Source organism: Hoplias malabaricus, chromosome 11 (assembly GCF_029633855.1).
Source record: "Hoplias malabaricus isolate fHopMal1 chromosome 11, fHopMal1.hap1, whole genome shotgun sequence".
In the NCBI taxonomy this organism is placed as follows: Eukaryota; Metazoa; Chordata; class Actinopteri; order Characiformes; family Erythrinidae; genus Hoplias; species Hoplias malabaricus.
In genome coordinates this window covers 2844932-2865647 of record NC_089810.1, presented here as the reverse complement: position 1 = coordinate 2865647, position 20716 = coordinate 2844932, and the positions used below count along the sequence as shown (strand labels likewise).

At 42.7% G+C, this 20716-nt stretch overlaps 1 protein-coding gene across 2 annotated transcripts in view; it reads right to left on the bottom strand.

Moving 5' to 3' along the window:
- The window catches only part of LOC136709158 (zinc finger protein 850-like), a 31583-nt gene extending 16350 nt beyond the window's left edge, over positions 1 to 15233 (bottom strand). The window contains exons 1-3 of one of the 2 annotated variants that reach the window (XM_066684187.1): positions 15099 to 15233; positions 9014 to 9130; positions 1790 to 2608 (exon numbers count right to left, since the gene is read on the bottom strand). In XM_066684187.1, the coding sequence (XP_066540284.1) occupies positions 1790 to 2501 (712 nt within the window). In that variant the 5' untranslated portion in view covers positions 2502 to 2608; positions 9014 to 9130; positions 15099 to 15233. The remainder of the gene's footprint in view (positions 1 to 1789; positions 2609 to 9013; positions 9131 to 15098) is intronic. The other variant, XM_066684185.1, reaches the window with a different exon arrangement.
- Positions 15234 to 20716: the final 5483 nt, after the last annotated feature.

Below are 20716 nucleotides of genomic sequence, written 5' to 3'. Positions count from 1 at the left end.
TCATATGAATATGAATGGGTGGGCCATAAAGGGTCACAGTCTAAATCTCAAAGAGAGACTTATCTTTCTATAACAACCAGGAAAAATAAATTCCTTTTCAACATCTGTATATTCCAAAAGTAGACCCTTTAAGGTTTTTGGGGGTATTATTATTATTATGTTTCTAGAACAAAACCTCGCTGAGTTGCGTAAGTGTTTTGGCACAAGTTCTGATTTTTCCCGCCAGAAGGAGCGCTGACTCCAAAGTGTTAAAACAGAGAATCAGGCTCAGTTACAGCCCAATAGCAACTTCTGAGACTTCACTCACTTAAATGTTTTCCCAGTCTCACCTCCCCCATGTTTTTAAGGGTAAAGAGGGGGAGGTGCGATTGGGCACCACACTATGGCTCTGTAACTGGGACATGTTTTCCCAAACATTCCCCATTAAGCCCTGGGCTGGTGAAGCTGTGTCTGGGAGACAGTTCCAAACTTATGTGAGATTTTTAAACTCAGATAATTAACATTACAACAGTACCATTAATTGTGAGGATGGTTTACAGTGAAACCAGTAAGCGATTCATGTTTTGGAGCAACTCATGCTGCCTTGCTTTTTTCAGAGAGACAGGTGCTTAAATGCACTACTTACAGTTCAGACCTGTCACCCACAGAAAAAAATCTAGTGCAATATCAATGATAAATACAACACTTTTTAAATGGAAACATATTTCTCAAACATATTAAAATAATTTGCACATCACTGCATTCTGCTTGATTAATGTTTTTCAGATGTTCCCAGATGTCTTGGAAGTGGGGTTGTATTAACATCAAATACCCAGCTGAAATATAGAAGAAGAAGAAGAAGAAGAAGAAGAAGAAACACTTTTATTGACCCATCCATGGCAGTGATTACACAAAAACAGTAGTGAGTAGTGAGCAATTCTTCACACACACCTGGAGCAGTGAGAACACACACACATGGAGCAGGATGCTGCCAACCACCTCGGCACCCAGGGAGTAGTTTGGGGGTTAGGCGCCTTGTTCATGGGCACTTCAGGCATGAATGAATTTTCTCTTGGTGGTCCTGGGAATTAAATCAGGTCACTTTTCTAACTTCAAGTCCACTCCCCCAGCTCAGTTGGCTGGGTACATATGGTTTTAAGAAAATGCAAATAAAACACTGTACCTATAAAATTTTTGTTTAGTAAATCGTCCATTTCCATCCTCAGAACATGTCTTAGTTCATTTCTGAAAACTGACATACTCACAATCATCAGAATCATCCTCATTCATCAAATATATCTACGACCACCAGATTCAGTGGAAAGTTTCTGAAGAACAGAATGTTTTACACCACCACAGAGCTCTTCAAATCGCTAAATGATACACATTGCAGTTTTAGAGAAGTTCAGTAGGGGATTCTTTAGATACTGTTCAACACCATAGTTATTAAAAAGCAATGTTAATTTATTAATCACTAAAACCAGTTAAATTAGTTAAAAGTCATAGTTAAATTAAACCTGACCTTGCATAAAATTCCCAGGCAGCAGCGCAACATCAGAGAAACTTTCCCTTCATTAAAGCGTTAATCATATTTAAATCCAAACCTCTGACTGCTCCTACACTCAACAGTGGTACTGCTTCTGTTCAGGCGAGTGCACCGAAGTTTTTGGAAATTCCTTTGTCTCATAAAACTCTCCTCACTCTGAGCATTGATACAGATTCCCTCCTGCGTGAATGCGCTGGTGATTTTGGAAATATTTCAATCTTGTAAAATTCATCCCACACTCTGAACAATAATATGGTTTCTCACCTGTGTGAATGTACTGGTGTTGTTTGAGAGAACTCTGACGAGTAAAACACTTTTCACACTCAGAACACTGATACGGCTTCTCTCCTGTGTGAACGCGCCTGTGTGTTTGAAGGTTACACTGTAAACTAAACCTCTGTCCACACACTGAACATGAATATGGCTTCTCTCCTGTGTGAATGCGCTGGTGGGTTTGGAGATTACTCTGTTGAGTAAAACTCTGTACGCACACTGAACAGGTATACGGTTTCTCTCCAGTGTGAATGCGTTGGTGTTTTTGAAGATGACCGAGCTGAGTAAAACTCTGCCCACAATCTGAACAGGAATAAAGCTTCTCTCCAGTGTGAATGCGCTGGTGTGTTTTGAGAGAACTCAGTCTAGTAAAATTTTGCCCACACTCTGAACAGGAATACGGTTTCTCTCCAGTGTGAACACGCTGGTGCTGTCTGACAGAACTTTGCAGAGTAAAACTCTTCCCACACTCTGAGCACTGATACGGTTTCTCTCCAGTGTGATTGCGCTGATGTTGTTTAAAACAGCTCTGTTGTGTAAAGGTTTTCCCACACTCTGAGCAGTCATAGGTTTTCCTTTTGTCTGCACTTTTTTGTGTTTTTCTGTCAGACGTGTTCGTGTGGGGAGCATCCAAGAATGTTTCCAGAGAACTGGAGATTCTGCATTCTGTATCCTCACATTTAATCTCTCCCGATTTTAACATTGCAATATACTTCTCGTGTTGACCTTCTTGACGTATCTATCGAGGTACAGTAGGACTGTCTTGGACACTAGGTGGAGGTGTAGATTTGTAAAGAGACGATTTCTTTTCTGGAAAACAATAGAAAAATTAAGAAAAATTCAAGCAAGTCTGCAGCTGGACTACTTTAGTTTCTATATATAACTTTGGTATGTGTGATAAAACATGTTTGTGTTCTCTGCTGTGTGTTGTACATGGTCCTGAGAGGGAGGTCTGAGAATCAAATGTCTCTCCTGGGCTCGTTATCTTAGGTTTAATGAGATCCTCTGATTTATATGGAAATCTCACACCATGCACATTAGAAAACTTCATTTCATGTCGAAATATTTTGAGAAACCTTCAATTCCACAATTAAATGTATACATATGTAAGAACCAAATATATGAAACATTTCCCTCAGGGTTTAGACCTCGTCACATGACAGACACAGTACTAATGTAAATGACTTAGGCCCCTCCACATGGATAAGTTTAAAAAATGAATTAGGTCACCTAAAATGGAGGTGTTTTATTTTTGAAAAAGCTGCTGTTACCGTTCCCAAACTTTTTGGAAACACTGACATCAGAGTGGGCCTGTCTCTGGCCGAAATGCAAATAGCTCCTCACTCCCTCTATAGTGAAGTACACAAATCATTAAATTACTGTATACATACAGCTAGCACTAGACTTCAGATGCCCACATATGAATAAATATAAATGACACTGTAATAGAAATATATAATGCACAATTAAGATCCAGTTTCAAGATTTAGTTATTTCATGACTTGTGTAAAAAATGAAATGGGCATTTATTTGTCGTTATTCAATGTACAACGAAAGGTTTCTTCCACTTTTAGCCCACTTTGGCATTGTATAAACACACACACACACACACACACACACACTAGTGCACTAGAGGCTGTGAACACACCCAGAATGGCGGGCAGCCATCCCCAGTACCTGTGCACAGTTGTGGGTTCGGTACCTTGCTCAAGGGCACCTCAGCAGTGGACTGTAGTCCACTACAAATGGAGTATGGATTGATTCGAGATTAATCCTCTGTGTTTCTCTCATGTGTTGTGGTGTTTTTATCCCTTTCTTATAGAGGTATGGATCTCTACTATTTGTAAATGCTAGTGTTTATGTTCTCTCTCTGTTTCCCTAAAAATTACAATTATTGTGCTCTATTAAAGATTTTAAAAATGCAACACAATTTAGAATTATTTGTTACTGAATTAATGGAATTTTTAATGACAGTTAAAGTGCTTCAATGAGTCAACTGCCATCAAGACACACTGGTAGACAGGGAACACTTCCCAGACATTGAATTGAGCCCAGCCTGGACAACGCAACATTTTGAATTGTGATTTTCCATTGAAAGGAGGACATAGTCTAGGACTACAACCCCTGGCAAAAATGACGGAGTCACCAGTCTCTGAGGATGTTGCTTCAGTTGTTTAATTTTGTAAAAAAAAAAAAAAAAGCAGATCACAGACCACAATTATTTTTCTTGATTTCTTGTAGTGTTTCTTAAAGCCCGAGAGTTGCCATTTGAAATGCCTTTAGTTTTTTTTACAAAATTAAACCATCAATCCATCCATTATCCACCGCTTATCCGGGTCCGGGTCGTGGGGGAAGCAGTCAGAGCAAAGAAACCCAGACCTCCCTCTCCCCAGCCACCGCCTCCAGCTCCTCCAGCGGTATACCGAGGCGCCAGTCCCAGGCCAGTCGAGACATGTAGTCTCTCCAGCGTTTTCTTGGTCTGCCCCGGGGCCTCCTCCCCGTTGGACATGCCCGGAACACCTCACCAGGAAGGCGTCCAGGAGGCATCCGAACCAGATGCCCAAACCACCTCAACTGGCTCCTCTCGACGTGGAGGACCAGCGGCTCCACTCCGAGTCTCTCCCGCATGTCCGCGCTTCTCACCCTGTCTCTAAGGGAGAGTCCAGACATCCTGCAGAGAAAACTCATTTCAGCCGCTTGTACCCGCGATCTCGTTCTTTCGGTCACTACCCAAAGCTCGTGACCATAGGTGAGGGTTGGGACGTAGATTGAACTGCTTTTCTGCTCAGCTCTCTCTTCCCCACAACGGACCGGTACAGAGCCCGCATTACTGCTGACGCTGCACCGATCCGCCTGTCAATCTCACGCTCCATCTTTCCCTCATTCGTCAACAAGACCCTGAGGTATTTAAACTCCTCCACTTGAGGCAGGATCTCACTTCCAACCTGGAGAGAGCACTCCACCCTTTTCCGACTGAGTACCATGCACTCGGACTTGGAGGTGTTGATCCTCATCCCTACCGCTTCACACTCGGCTGCAAACTGGTCCAGCAAGAGCTGGAGGTCCCGGCTCGATGAAGCCAACAAGACCACATCATCTGCAAAAAGCAGACATGGAATCCTGAGACCACCAAACCGGACACCCTCCGCCACTTGGCTACGCTGAGAAATTCTGTCCATAAAAATTGTGAACAGAACCGGTGGCAACGGGCAGCCCTGACGGAGTCCAACTCCGACTGGAAACCAGTTGGACTTACTGCCAGCCATACGAACCAGACTCCTGCTCTGTTTGTACAGGGACTGGATAGCTCGTAGCAAAGAGCCCAGTACCCCATACTCCCTGAGCATCCCCCCAAAGAATACCACAAGGGACACGGTCAAATGCCTTCTCCAGATCCACAAAACACATGTAGACTGGTTGAGCAAACTCCCATGCACCCTCCAGGATCCTAGCGAGGGTAAAGAGCTGGTCCTGTGTTCCATGACTGGGGCGGAATCCGCATTGTTCCTCCTGGATCCGAGGTTCAACTATCAGTCGGACTCTCTTCTCCAGTACCCCCGCATAGACCTTACCGGGAAGGCTGAGGAGTGTGATCCCCCTATAGTTGGAACACACCCTCCGATCCCCCTTTTTAAAAAGGGGAACCACCACCCCAGTCTGCCAGTCCAGAGGCACTGCCCCCGATGTCCACGCGATGTTGCAAAGACGTGTCAGCCAAGACAGCCCTACAACATCCAGAGCCTTGAGGAACCTGGGGTGAACCTCATCCACCTCCAGGGCCCTACCGCCAAGGAGTTTCCCTACCACCATGGCCACATCAGCCCCAGTGATAGACGAGCCACCCCCGGGGTCCCCAAGCTCTGCTTCCTCTGCAGAAGACGTGCTGGTGGGATTGAGAAGATCCTTGAAGTATTCCTTCCACCGTCTGGTGACATCCCCAGTCGAGGTCAACAGCTCCCCACCCCCACCATATACAGTGTTGGTGGAAAACTGCTTTCCCCTCCTGAGTCGCCTGATGGTTTGCCAGAAACTTCTCAGAGCCGACCAGCAGAACAATGGAGTCCCCAGAATGAGTGTTCTCCAGCACTCCCTCTAGGGTCCCCAAGAAGGCATGGTACTCTGAACTGCTGTTCGGTGCATAAGCACAAACAACAGTCAGAGCCCTTTCCCCAACCCGAAGGTGCAGGGAAATTACCCTCTCGTCCACTGGGGTAAACCCCAACGTACAGGCGCTAAGCCGGGGGGCTATGAGTAAGCCCACTCCTGCCTTGCGCCTCTCACCCTGGGCAACTCCAGAGTGAAAGAGCATCCAGCCTCTCTCAAGGAGATTGGTTCCAGAGCCCATACTGTGTGTCGAGGTGAGCCCAACTATATCTAGCCGGTACCTCTCAAACTCACGTACCAGCTCAGGCTCTTTTCCCACCAGAGAGGTTACGTTCCATGTTCCAAAAGCCAGTTTCAGTAACCGAGGATAAGAACGCCAGGGCCCCCGACCCCGACCGCCACCCGATCCACAATGTACCAGACCTGGATTACTACCTCTCACACAGGTGGTGGGCCCATGGGAGAGTGGACCCATGTAACTCCTTCGGGCTAAGCCCGGCCGGACCCCATAGGTGAAGGTCCGGCCACTAGGCGCTCGCCAAGGAGCCCCTCCCCCAGGCCTGGCTCCAGGGTGAGGCCCCGGTAACCCTACTCCGGGCAAGGGAGGCTGTGTCCATGCTTGTTTTTTATTCATCTGTGTCTTTATGGATCACTCTTTGTCTGGCCCATCACCATGTCTGGGAAATTACCCCATAATGTTGTGTGTCATCAGCACAGCTGTGGAAAGAGTGGCATGCCTTCTGTAGTGGCACTCTGTATCTTACAAATCCTTTTGTGTACCACTTTTGGCAGCCAGTCTAACAACCAGTTTTTGAAAAACATGAGCGAAACAGAATCTTCTTTTAAAGGTTTACTTATAGAACACAAAAGTAGACATTACACTGGCCTCAGTATGGCTCAGCCAAAAAACGCTGTTGCTTTTCTTTTAAAGTATATACAGCACTAAACTATGCATTTTAGAAAATACAATTATAAAATCTTATTATATTTAAATAATTTACCCATTTTAATTAAATTATTACAACAAATTAATTAACCCTAAACTGGCTCTTACACCTTCAAATGACACTACCTAGTTGTAACATATCATTGTTTTCCATTGAAACAACATCTCCATTTTTTCACTATTTAGTTAATCACATCATTTTTAACACAGCAGCGGACCGTCACACTGACGGACTATAATCAACACCAGGTACATCTGATAGTGGACCTCGGGGAGCAGGAGTCAGAAAGCTCTCCATGGTGTAGATGAAGAAAGTCCTGAGGATGCAGGGGTTTATTCCAAGCCTCCTCAGCCTACTAAAGATGATGCACGGCTGTGCATATTTCATCACCCGTGTGGTGTGTTCTGTCCATGTCAAGTCCTCTTAGATATGAACACACTAATGAGGATGGGGGTGTTCACACTCTCCTGCTTCCTGAAGTCCTCTAGCAGACATTTGACAGACCATGACCTGGTGCTTGGATATGTTTTCCAAGCACCAGTGGGTCAGGGCTGCAGGGTTGTTGTTGGAGATCAGGCCCATGATTGTTGTGTCAACAGCAATTTAATGATGACACTGGAGCTTGTTACTGGCTGTGTACAGGAAGTACAGGAACAGACTGAAAATGCAGCCTCAGTGTTGAGGGTCAATAATGAATATGTGATGCTACCCATCCTTAACACTATTCAGGATCCAGCTGCACAGAGAAATGTTTAGACCCAGATCCCGGAACTTGATGTCAAGCCTTGGGGGAACGATGGTGTTGAATGCAGAAGTTCAAAGTAATACCATTAACAGCCACTTTTGAGTTTTCTGTTTTCACAAGAGCCTCACTTCACCACACTCTCCTCTTGTTTATTTCTTCTTCTTTGAGGAGTATTCTGCAAGAATCCAGCAGACCTTATCTACCAGTTCCATCCTTCAATCCAGTTTCTAACACCCTACATCCAACACAATGGCTTGTTTTTATTCTTTATCCACAGAAAACAAACTCTGATATCCAGCAATTCCATCCCCTGCGTGCTGGATCAAATTCAATTCATGCTGTTCCAAACAGTCTCAGAATACCTATTTGCATTCATCACCTCCATTCTCCACAGCTCTTTATCCACAAGACATGTGCCAGCTGTATTTAAACTGCCAGGATTGGTACCCATCCTGAAGAAATATAGCCTTGAGAGCACGGACATCAGCACCTAGACTGGCTCAAAAATTGTCTGCCAAACAATCTATAATCCATTTTCTCTCCTGTAGAACTTCAGGAACCCAACCAGTTCCTGAAGTTCTAAACAGCAAATTCAAAAGAAGCTGCCCTCATAGCAGTGAGAAATAAGCTCAGTGCTCCAACCCTTTATCGTCATTGGACAATTACTTACTTTCCACCCTCTATTGCCACTGGTACTCAGTTCTGCTGCTATGCTGATGACACATAACTGTACATATGAGCAAAAAGTAACAGACAGTGTAACTGAAATTAAAGACCCTGACTTTTCTCATGTTAAATTCTGATAAAACTAAGGACTAGTTACTAGGTACAAATACTCAGAAACACTGCTATTGACCTTAAAAAGTTTCCCATTATTACCCAGTACCCCTTCATTAAAAACTTGGGGGTAACATCTTGACTTTCATATTTGTGGCCCACATATCCAACATAGTAAAAAACACCTTCTTCTAGTTACATAATCCTTCTTACACAGATGATAAAACTACTAAACCCAGACAAGACAATAGTTCAGCTGGAAGGTGTGAATCGTGTAGCAGAATATAAATCGGTTTCTATACCTATTGTACAATGTGACTGCAGAAACAGTTATCTTATGACTTGTGTACTTCATAGGGATGAGGGAGTGATTTGTAATTTAGCTGATCTCATGGCACAGCAGTAAAAGCCAGCTGGCTTTTTATTCTCCTTAAAGAGTCGCCTTCAGATATGTTTTTTGTTGGCCGTTTCAGGGACAGAGTAGTTCACATTACAGACAAAGAAGGGACCCTTGGATTTATGAACGTTAACAGTCAACGTCTACCAAATCCCACCTAAGCCAAACGTCTGAATTGACTGAAGGTTGTACTGTGAATGGAACTAGGATGTCTCTGGTGAAGTAATATATCAGTGTAACTTAACTGTAATCCTTTGACAAATGGTTTTCTTTAGGAGATGTTGGCCAGAGCAGGGGCTTCTCTTATCTCAGTTGTGATGATCCAGCGATGTAGAGAGGAGGGGTCCTCCATAAGTCATAGCCTGTAAATATCAGTAGTTAAATGGTCATGATCAATGTGTAAATACTTACAGGTAAATGTATAGTAATTGTTGCAACTATGTGAGAATGTTTTTACCACTGTACAATGAATATAGTGTAGATGTGCTTTGTTGTTTGTGACAGCCCTTTGTAAAGGGAATGGTATAGTTTAGGGTTTTTATAGTTTTTATCCCTGTCTAGACATTCAGACGCACCTTGATAACCAAAGCCCTTTTTTACACATGCACAGTAACCCAGATACTTGCAGAAGTTTACCCGGAGGAGCTGTGTGTGAATGCGAACACACACAACTTTTGTCCTGGACTTTATCCCCCTCATGTCATAGCAGAGACTCTGGGTAACATCAAAGTAAGTGCATGTGGGAACAGTGCCGCTAACGTCCTGGAGTTCCTCCTGCACAGGCTCTGCCCTCACACCTGAACAACTTTGTGAGAAAGTCTCCGACATTGATAATATCTCGCTGTGTGTGGCACGTGTGAAAAGACAACTCCAGGACATCTCCGGACCCAGCAGCTCTGGGTATCTCTAGAATTCATGTTAGAAATGGGCTAAAGCAGTGGTTCTAGGGCTGTGCCATATAGTATCATGCGCAGTAATACTGCAGACAATTTTTAAATGATAAAAAAAAAAAATCATTATCATTAATTTTTTTTTTACCCGTAGCACCGCGACCCTGAAATGGAGAAGCGGAAAAGAAAATTATGATGATGATGATGATGAAAAAAAATTCATTATGTAAGTCATTTAGGCACACCATTTGCTCTGTGTTTAAAAAGTAAATAAATAAAATATATATATATATAAAATGCAATGTCAGAATGTTGGTAAGTTAGTTGTTTACAAAATTTAAGTAAGATATAAAATTCATTCATTCATTATCTGTAACCCTTATCCAGTTCAGGGTCGCGGTGGGTCCAGAGCCTACCTGGAATCATTGGGCGCAAGGCGGGAATACACCCTGGAGGGAGCGCCAGTCCTTCACAGGGCAACACAGACACACACATTCACACCTACGGACACTTTTGAGTCGCCAATCCACAGACAGTCACCCGGAGGAAACCCACGCAGACACAGTGAGAACACACCACACTCCTCACAGACAGTCACCCGGAGGAAACCCACACAGACACAGAGATAACACACCACACTCCTCACAGACAGTCACCCGGAACAGGAATCGAACCCACAACCTCCAGGTCCCTGGAGCTGTGTGACTAAGACACTAACCTGCTGCGCCACCGTGCCACCCAAGATATAAAATATATTGTTAATATATGGTGGATTTAATATAATTAAAATATTTCTTTTGTTCCAGTAGTATGTGCAGTAGTGTTTTTTTTTCTTTTATATCGCCAAGAACATTGTTATCGCCAAAATACCATGAAAAATCGTGATACTATTTTAGGGCCATATCGCCCGCCCTTAAGTGATTCCCACTCTTTTTCTGCCATGCTCCCCTCTTGTAGGTGAGAATATTATCTATGAGATGAGCAGTTTTTGATGAGCATGCTTTTACTGATTATTTAATACAGACTGCAGAGACTATAATTTACCACAACAGCTCTGGTTTTTAACCCTTTTCACCCTGTACTCTTTCTCCTCCATTCTCTATTTAATGTTGTATTTGCCCTCTCATATAAATGAGGATCCAGCTTTGTAATGGGAGAGACTCAGTTGAGGAAGCTGACATCTCTGAAATGCTTGCTATCTACATAGGGCACAATTTGCTCTCTTAGATCCTGCCTGCTTATCTCAAAGACTCATCTGACACCTTAACCAATGCAGGCAAAGCAATACCATTAACAGCCACTTTGAGTTTGCTGTTCTTACAAGAGCAGCAACAGAACAATGTAAAATTCAATCCATACATCTTTGCCTTTCCAGACTAACATGCAGAATACATCCTAAAATGAAAAGACTGTTATTACATTGCTTTCATGTCGCTTGAACTCTACACAATGATTTGCAATTTAAAAATTAAATGCAGAATTAGGGTCAGCATTGAATACAATCCACCTCAAAAGTTACAGCTACTAACGATTTCTTCTGTCTAGCTTCTCAGCCATGTCCAAAATTCCATGAAGGACTGTGACTGGACAGTTATTACTTTTCACCGTGGCACAAATACTGCAATTCTGTAGGCTGAAATGCAATCCCATGCTTTGCATTTTGCTTTGGCACATTCACAGTGCCACCCAGAATAAAATACAGTTGGACTGACTGCATTTTTAGGTGGTTTGTATTAAATTCTGACACAAATTCAGCATTCAGAGCAAAATAAAAGAAAAACTAATTAAAATATCAGAAAACTGTAGCCAACACCCGTGTTTACACAGTTCAGAACTCAAAAGAAAACTTCATAAATGTTTACAATGTGATCTTTCAGTTTATATCAACTTCTTTGAAAATAGGTTTTTGGGAAGTCCATTTTCAGAGTGCCCTGTGAAGGACTGGCGCCCCCTCCAGGGTGTATTCCTATCTTGATTCCAGGTAGGCTCTGGACCCATACATGACCCTGAATGGATGAATGAATGAACTTTCAGAATTAAGTTTAACAAAATACAGATGAATGGCATACAGACTTCTCTCACATTATTGTTGCTGGGTGTGTGTTGAATATTAGTGTGTGTAGCTTGGGAACAATCTTTTTAGGTAGGTGAAATTTGGTAAAATATCAAGGAATGTCAGATCACCTTTGACGTGGCCTTGCAGAGCCACTGTATCATGAACCAAACTTTGTAGCAGAAAAGTGAACATATTCTGACGCTTTTATACTGCCTAGTGCTCGTTTAAACTTTTCCAAACATACAAGTACACTCTAAAAGTTCCTTACAATTCAGTACTCAGATAATAGCATAAATTATGACATTCTCCTCTGGAGAGTGAACGCTAGCGTGTGTAGCTGCCGCTGCTCTCCAGTTATTTATTTATTTATTTATTTGTCTGCTGTCTCCTAACTCTACTTTTTCACCATGTGGATTAATGGTTTGTCTTTGCTTGGGCTGTATTGTCTACAGTACTTCATCCATCTGCAACCTTACACTAGTATTCAGCTGCTGAACTTCTCAAGCTGCGGTTCCACCTGCCCCTTGTGCCGCCAGTACTTCACATCCACCCATCTGACACCATCTCCCATTCTATCCTCCTCCATAGACTATCAGCCATCGGTTTTTCCAACACACCACTGGACTGGTTCGCCTCATATCTTTCTGACCGCACTCAGTTTATTCAGTTAAAGACATTCACATCCCAGCCATCTCCTCTCACTTCCAGTGTTCCTCAAGGCTCTGTCCTTGGTCCCATTCTCTTCATAATCTATCTTCTCCCCCTTGGTCATATCTTCCGTAGACACAACATCCAGTTTCATTGCTATGCTGATGACACCCAGCTCTACCTTTCTAGCAAACCCACTTCCTCTCTCCCTCCCACCTCCCTATGCAATTGCTTAGAGGAAGTCAAGTCTTGGTTCTCCTCCAATTTTCTCAAACTCAACAGTGATAAAACAGAGGTTCTCCTCATCGGTTCAAAATCCACTCTTGCAAAAGTAAACAGTTTCTCCATCCCCATTGACAATACTTTTGTTTCCCCCTCCCCTCAGGTAAGGAGTCTGGGTGTCGTCCTTGATAGCACTCTGCCTTTCTAAACCCATATAAATAACATCACTCGCTCTGCATATTTCCATCTTCGTCATATCAACCGCCTCCGTCCTTCCCTCACTCCTGACAACACTGCCATCCTGGTCCACTCCCTGGTCACATCCCGTCTGGACTATTGCAACTCTCTTTTATCTGGTCTCCCCTTCAAGTCCCTTCATAAGTTGCAATTGGTTCAGGATGCTGCAGCCCGTATTATCTCTAGAACTCCATCCATTGATCACATCTCCCCTGTCCTTCAACAGCTCCACTGCTCCCTGTTAAATCTCGCATTGACTTTAAACTCATTTTGCTTACTTTTAAGGCCATCCATCACCTTGCCCCACCATACCTCGCAAAGCTCCTCCACATAAACAGACCCTGCCCACCTCTTAGATCCTCCTCATCCATCAGTCTCACCTCAGTTTGAAAAAAAAAAAAAAAAAAAAAAAAAACACAAATAAAGGAAACGTGACAGAGCCTGTTCGAATGGTCATAAAGGAGCTGATACAATTAATAACAGTACTTTATATATTACAGGTGCTATGCTCAAGTTTGCGAGTAGAAGAGAAACTGCATCACTGGCCAGCCTCAGCCAGTACAAGTGCAGGTGTTGCAGCTGAAGAATATCCAGCCTGAGTTGCTTGCTTCTGATGTGCATATGATGAATACAAGCAGAAACATGCCAAAGAACAAAGAACAAAAGTCACTTCTCCACCAAATGACCTTATGAAGACTGGGTTTGTTCGCAGAGGACTGGTTCCCATTCAGGTTTATTACAGAGACAACTGTCAAATGGGGAAAATATTACCAGAAGCTGACTTTCATACTCAGTCAAAAATTATGCAGTGTATTTTTTTTATTTATTTCGTGGCAAGTTATTTCTACAAAAAAGCTACAAAAATATAAACAGTGTTAATGACTGGTCCGGTATTAATGCCATTCTGAAGCAGCATGAGGGTTGTCCCAAACACACAGTATGTTTAAGTGGAGAGAATAGATCTTTGATAATGTACTGGACAAACACTTGCCCACATATAAATGAAATCATATCATAAATGTCACTCAGTCTCTGGCTGAAAGAAACTTCCTTCGTCAGATGAACTCTTCCAGCCAAATAATGGAACCTTCCTGAAAGAAGAAAATCTCAGCTGAATTAAAGATGGAAAGACACATGCTCATTACCTTCGTAAGGGCATTACAGAACGGGCTGATCCAGATTATGAGTGACAAGATTACGGAAATGATAAGTCCTTCTCCATTATCTTGGACAGTATTCCCAACATTAGTTACCAGGAGCAAATGTCCATTATCCTGAGGACTGTGACATTAAAGGGACTGCCAGAGATCGAGGAGCACTTCCTTGGCTCTGTGTAGGCTGAAGACACAACAGGTTTAAATCTGTCCAGCGTCATTTTGGATAAGCTGAATGATCTTAAAATTCAATCTGACGATTGCAGAGGGAAAGCATACAAATTTAAGGGCCAACATGAAGGGCAAACACCAAGGAGTACAGTGTTAAATATAATTCCCAGAGCTCCATTTGTCCTTTGTGGAGCACACACACTAAAGTTTGTAATTGAAGATGCTGCCAAATGTTCAAAATATGCAGTTAGGTTTTTTGGTCACACACAGCTCTTTACCATCAGTAACACATCCTGATTAATGTCCAACACACACACACACACACACACACACACACACACACACAGCTCTTTACCATCAGTAACACATCCTGATTAATGTCCAACACACACACACACACACACACACACAGCTCTTTACCATCAGTAACACATCCTGATTAATGTCCAACACACACACACACACACACACACACACACACACACAGCTCTTTACCATCAGTAACACATCCTGATTAATGTCCAACACACACACACACACACACACACACACACACAGCTCTTTACCATCAGTAACACATCCTGATTAATGTCCAACACACACACACACACACACACACACACACACAGCTCTTTACCATCAGTAACACATCCTGATTAATGTCCAACACACACACACACACACACACAGCTCTTTACCATCAGTAACACATCCTGATTAATGTCCAACACACACACACACAGCTCTTTACCATCAGTAACACATCCTGATTAATGTCCAACACACACACACACACACACACACACACACTCACAGCTCTTTACCATCAGTAACACATCCTGATTAATGTCCAACACACACACACACACACACACACACACACACACACAGCTCTTTACCATCAGTAACATCGTGATTAAAGTCCAACACACACACACACACAGCTCTTTACCTTCAGTAATGTATCCTGAATAATCTCAAATGCAGCATTTCTCTGTAGTTGCCGCTGAGTCTAAAGAAACACTCCCTCAAACAAGAAAAACATCACGACATATTCATCTGAGCCACCGTGCCAAAATAAAAGTCCCATCACACATATAAAGGAAATTATACAGTATAGACGTCTACTCAGTTTCATATTAAAAGCTCCTTACAAAAAAAAAAATATTGTCGCCTGAGCAGCCCGCGGTGTCAAAATAAAAGCCGGATTTCTCCATTATCTAAACACCTCATACTATACATTCATTCATTATCTGTAACCGCTTATCCAATTTAGGGTCGCAGTGGGTCCAGAGCCTACCTGGAATCATTGGGCGCAAGGCGGGAACACACCCTGGAGGGGGCGCCAGTCCTTCACAGGGCAACACAGACACACACACATTCACACACACCTACGGACACTTTTGAGTCGCCAATCCACCTAGCAACGTGTGTTTTTGGACTCTGGGAGGAAACCCACGCAGACACGGGGATAACACACCAACTCCGCAGAGACAGTCACCTGGAGCGGGAATCGAACCCACAACCTCCAGGTCCCTGGAACTGTGTGACTGCGACACCTACCTGCTGCGCCACCGTGCCACCCCTCATACCATACAAACATAACATATTCACTACACACACACACAAAAACCACATAGACACTGCTTACAACACTAACACAACATAATCACTGCACACACACACACACACACAAAACACATTGACACTGCTTACAACACTAACACAACATAATCACTACACACACACACACACACAGACACGGCTTACAACACTAACACAACATAATCACTACACACACACACACACACAGACACAGCTTACAACACTAACACAACATAATCACTACACACACACAGACACGGCTTACAACACTAACACAACATAATCACTACACACTACACACACACACAGACACAGCTTACAACACTAACACAACATAATCACTACACCCGTTTGGCTGTTTCTGTACCCGTTTGGCTGTTTCTGTACCCGTTTGGAAGCTGTTTTGATCGCTCGGGTTTTCCTGTTTACTCGTTTCCATTGTTATTTCTATATTTATATCTGTTTTTATAACCTACTAACCATCCATAGATCTATCTTTTAGATTGTCTCCGCAGGAATATTCATTACAGAGGCACTAAAACTGCCACCGGACCCTGGAGTAACGTTCTTGGTGTAAGTTACTAAAATTCACTAAAAGCGGTAAGTACCTGCAATTCCATGGCTACTACTGGCTGTTTTGCCTGCTCAGAGTGTGGCATGTTTAGTTTAACGCCCTTTTCCACCTCTAGCGATAAATATAGTGGTTGTATTTGTAGTAAGTGTCAGCTAGTTAGCTCTCTGGTGGATAAAGTGGACCAGCTAGAAGTGCGCATCCGGAGCTTATTATTGTTGAGGGATAAACAGCGAGACTCAGTGTTAGCAACTCCGGGTGCCTTAGAGAGAGTTAGCACCCCCACGACTCCGGCGTTAGAGCCCTCACAGCGGGGTGAATGGGTGACGTCTCGGCGTCATAGCCGGAAAGCTAAGGCTGATGCTAACGCTGAGGCCAAAGCTAGCCCACCGGGACACCACGCTCCTCCGATTCGCGTGTCAAACAGGTTTGCCCCGCTCAGCGAAGCACCCGCTGAGGAGCCTGTTAAGAGTGCTCTGGTTATAGGAGACTCTATTGTTCGGCACGTGAAATTAGCTACTCCTTTAGGGGCGCCGGCAGTAACAGTTAGCTGTTTATCGGGAGCCAGAGCGCCGGATATTAGTGGCAACCTTAGACTGTTAGCTAATAGGAGATATTCGAGGGTAGTCATTCATGTAGGGGCCAATGATATTCGTCTGCGGCAGTCTGAGGTAACTAAGGGTAATATTACAGAGGTGATTAAACTGGCCCAGACTATGTCCGATGCCGTAATCTGCTCTGGTCCCATACCAATGCGGCGTGGCGACGAAGCTTACAGCAGACTTTGGGCGTTAAACTGCTGGATGTCCAAGTGGTGTTCCGAAAATCAAGTGGGCTTTATAGACAATTGGTTACGTTTTGAGGGCAAGCCTGGTCTTATAGGTAGGGATGGTATCCACCCCACGCGGGAGGGTGCTGCCTTACTTTCTTGCAGTATAGCACATAGTCTTTTAGTTAGTCGGCAGAGTAGTGTAGATAGCTGCTGACAATCCAGAGCCGGGACCAGGCCGCAGACAGACAGGCTAAACCGACCGTCTGCGAACTGTCTTGAGACGTCACCCAGGTTCAACTGTATTGAGACTGTGTCTTTCCCCCGAACTAAATGTAAAAGTAGAAAAACAAAATCAGCCTGTTTCAGCAACCTAATCAATATTAAATCATACACAACACCTAGCAGCAACACCTCAGAACTAAAATTTGGGTTACTCAACATAAGATCACTAAACTCAAAAGCACTCATCGTAAATGATATTATAAGTGATCATAAATTCAATGTTTTCTGTCTCACGGAAACGTGGGTTAAACCAAATGAATATTTAGCACTAAATGAAGCCACCCCCCTAGGCTATAATTATGCACATAGCCCAAGAATATCAGGCAAAGGAGGTGGAGTATGTGTAATTTACCAAAATACCCTAGAAATTAGTCTTAAACAATGTGACACCTTCTCTTCTTTTGAGGTTCTCTCCACTATTATTACAAATCCGGTCACAAAAAAGGACGCATTTTTATTATGCAACATTTACAGACCACCAGGGCCTTACTTAGAATTTCTGAAAGAATTCAGCGATTTTGCTACAAACCTAGCGGTGTGCAATCATAAAGTTATAATTGTAGGAGATTTCAATATCCATTTTGAGAAGGAAAGTGACCCACTAAAAAAGGCATTTACCTCAATCTTAGACTCTATTGGTATTACTCAAAATGTAACAGGGCCTACACACTACTGCAGCCACACTTTAGACTTAGTTCTGACACTAGGTCTTAACATTGACAAAATTAATATCTTACCGCAATCCTCAGCAATCTCCGATCATTACTTAATTTCATATGAGCTACGTTTTATCCATAATATATGTAAGAACCCTCGCTATTCTACAAGGCGTATAATAAAACCATCTACCGCCCTACAATTTATAGAAAACCTACCAGAACTATCGACCCCAGTTCCAACTCCATCAGACCAAATGGACCTAGATGTACTAACTGATTACCTAGAAAATACCTGTCGATCTACTTTAGAAAAGGTAGCACCACTTAAACATAAAAGTATAAGACAGAAAAAGCTCGCACCATGGTATAACGATAAGACCCGTACTTTAAAACAAACATTACGAAAACTAGAGCGGAAATGGCGATCAACCAAGCTTGAAGTGTTCCATTCTGCCTGGAAGGACAGCCTTATAGAGTATAGAAATGCCCTCACTAAAGCTCGCTCAGCATATCTGGCCTCGCTGATCTCCCATAATAAAAATAATCCGAGAGCACTGTTTAGTGTGTTTTCTAGAATTACAAAAAATCAAGCAGGTTCTGAACAACTAATTCCAGCAACTCTCACCAGTAAAGATTTTATGGACTTTTTTAATAATAAAATTGAGAATATTAGACAACAAACTCTAGCCACAGGATCAAATCCATCCTGGCTGCCACCTGATGTGAATGAAATAAAACATAATATAACTGTAAAAGAAAGACTTGAAACCTTTTGCCCACTCCCACAATTAGAACTAGAGAAGATTATCACCTCCGCAAACTGTACAACTTGCACACTTGATGCAATTCCCACAAAGTTGCTCAAAGAAGTACTACCAGCTATTATTGATCCTCTTTTAACTATAGTAAACTCATCGCTTAGTCTGGGCCATGTACCCAAAGCTTTTAAACTAGCAGTTATTAAACCTATGATCAAGAAACCAAATCTTGATGCTAGTACACTGTCTAATTACAGGCCTATTTCTAATTTGCCATTTCTGTCTAAGATCTTAGAAAAAGCTGTGGCCCAACAACTTAGTTCATATCTACATAAGAATCATATATATGAAAAATTCCAATCTGGATTCAGGCAACATCATAGTACAGAGACAGCTCTAGTCAAGATAACAAATGATCTTCTTCTTGCCTCTGATCAAGGCCACGTATCCCTGTTGGTGCTTCTTGACCTAAGCGCAGCCTTCGATACAATAGACCACAATATTCTCATAGAAAGGTTAGAAAACATGGTTGGAATCACAGGGACAGCCCTATTATGGTTTAAATCTTACTTAACGGAACGTTATCAATTCGTAAAAGTAAACAATCTAAGTTCAAATTATTCTAAAGTAAGATTTGGAATTCCACAAGGCTCTATTTTAGGACCATTATTATTTACATTATACATGTTACCGCTAGGCACAGTTATAAGAAACCATGACATTAACTTTCACTGTTACGCAGACGACACACAATTGTATATTTCAGCCAAGCCCGATGACAAACACAGATTAAAGAAAATAGAGGACTGTGTAAAAGACGTGAAAGGCTGGATGTTGCGTAATTTCCTCCTCCTAAACAGCAACAAAACAGAGGTCCTGCTTTTGGGTCCAAAAGTGACAAGAAATAAATTATCAGACTTAATTTTAAATCTAGCTAACTTTCCAGTTAAACCTGGTTCAGCAGCAAAAAATCTTGGTGTCATAATTGACCCGGATTTATCATTTGATCAACACATAGGTAGTATCACTAGGACAGCTTTTTTACATCTTCGCAATATTGCTAAGATTAGAAATGCCTTATCCCTCCAGGACGCAGAAACATTAGTACATGCCTTTATTACTTCAAGGCTTGACTACTGTAACGCACTACTGTCAGGATGCACCAGCAGCAATTTAAGAAAACTTCAACTAGTTCAAAATGCTGCAGCTAGGGTCCTCACTAAAACTAGAAAATTTGAACATATCAGCCCAGTTTTATCATCACTTCATTGGCTGCCTGTTAAATTCCGCATTGACTACAAAATTTTGTTATTAACATATAAAGCCCTACATGGGCTTGCTCCTGAATATCTTCAAGATACAATTTCCTATTATGAGCCCCCACGTTCACTCAGATCACAGAATACTGGATTTTTAAATGTTCCCAGAATTCAGAAGGCCTCAGCTGGGGGAAGAGCCTTTTCTTATAAAGCCCCCCAACTCTGGAATGATCTTCCAGAAAATGTTCGGGACTCAGACACAGTCGCAATCTTCAAATGTAGGCTAAAAACTCATTTGTTTAGTTTATCATTTGGTAGCTAATGCTCCCCCATAGATAAAGGCGGCAGATCCGGGGGGTCCATGGACACAGGGAATTATAGTAAACTGAGATGCTGGTGCTGTCGTCCCGCCGTTTCTCGCGATCACTCAGGTTTGTTGACGGTGGAGCGGAGGGATGCCAGTGTTTCAGGATGCTCCCGTGTCTGTGTGTCCTCCTGGTTCTCTCCTTTTAGTTAATGCTGTCATAGTCAGATCTGCCGGAGTCATTAGCCACACTCTGGAAATTTTCATATTTTCTACTTTACAAACACAAAACAGTTCAAAACTAATTCCATCCCTTTACATCTTTCCGAGTAAACGACTGCCCACCTGTCTGTCTGGACA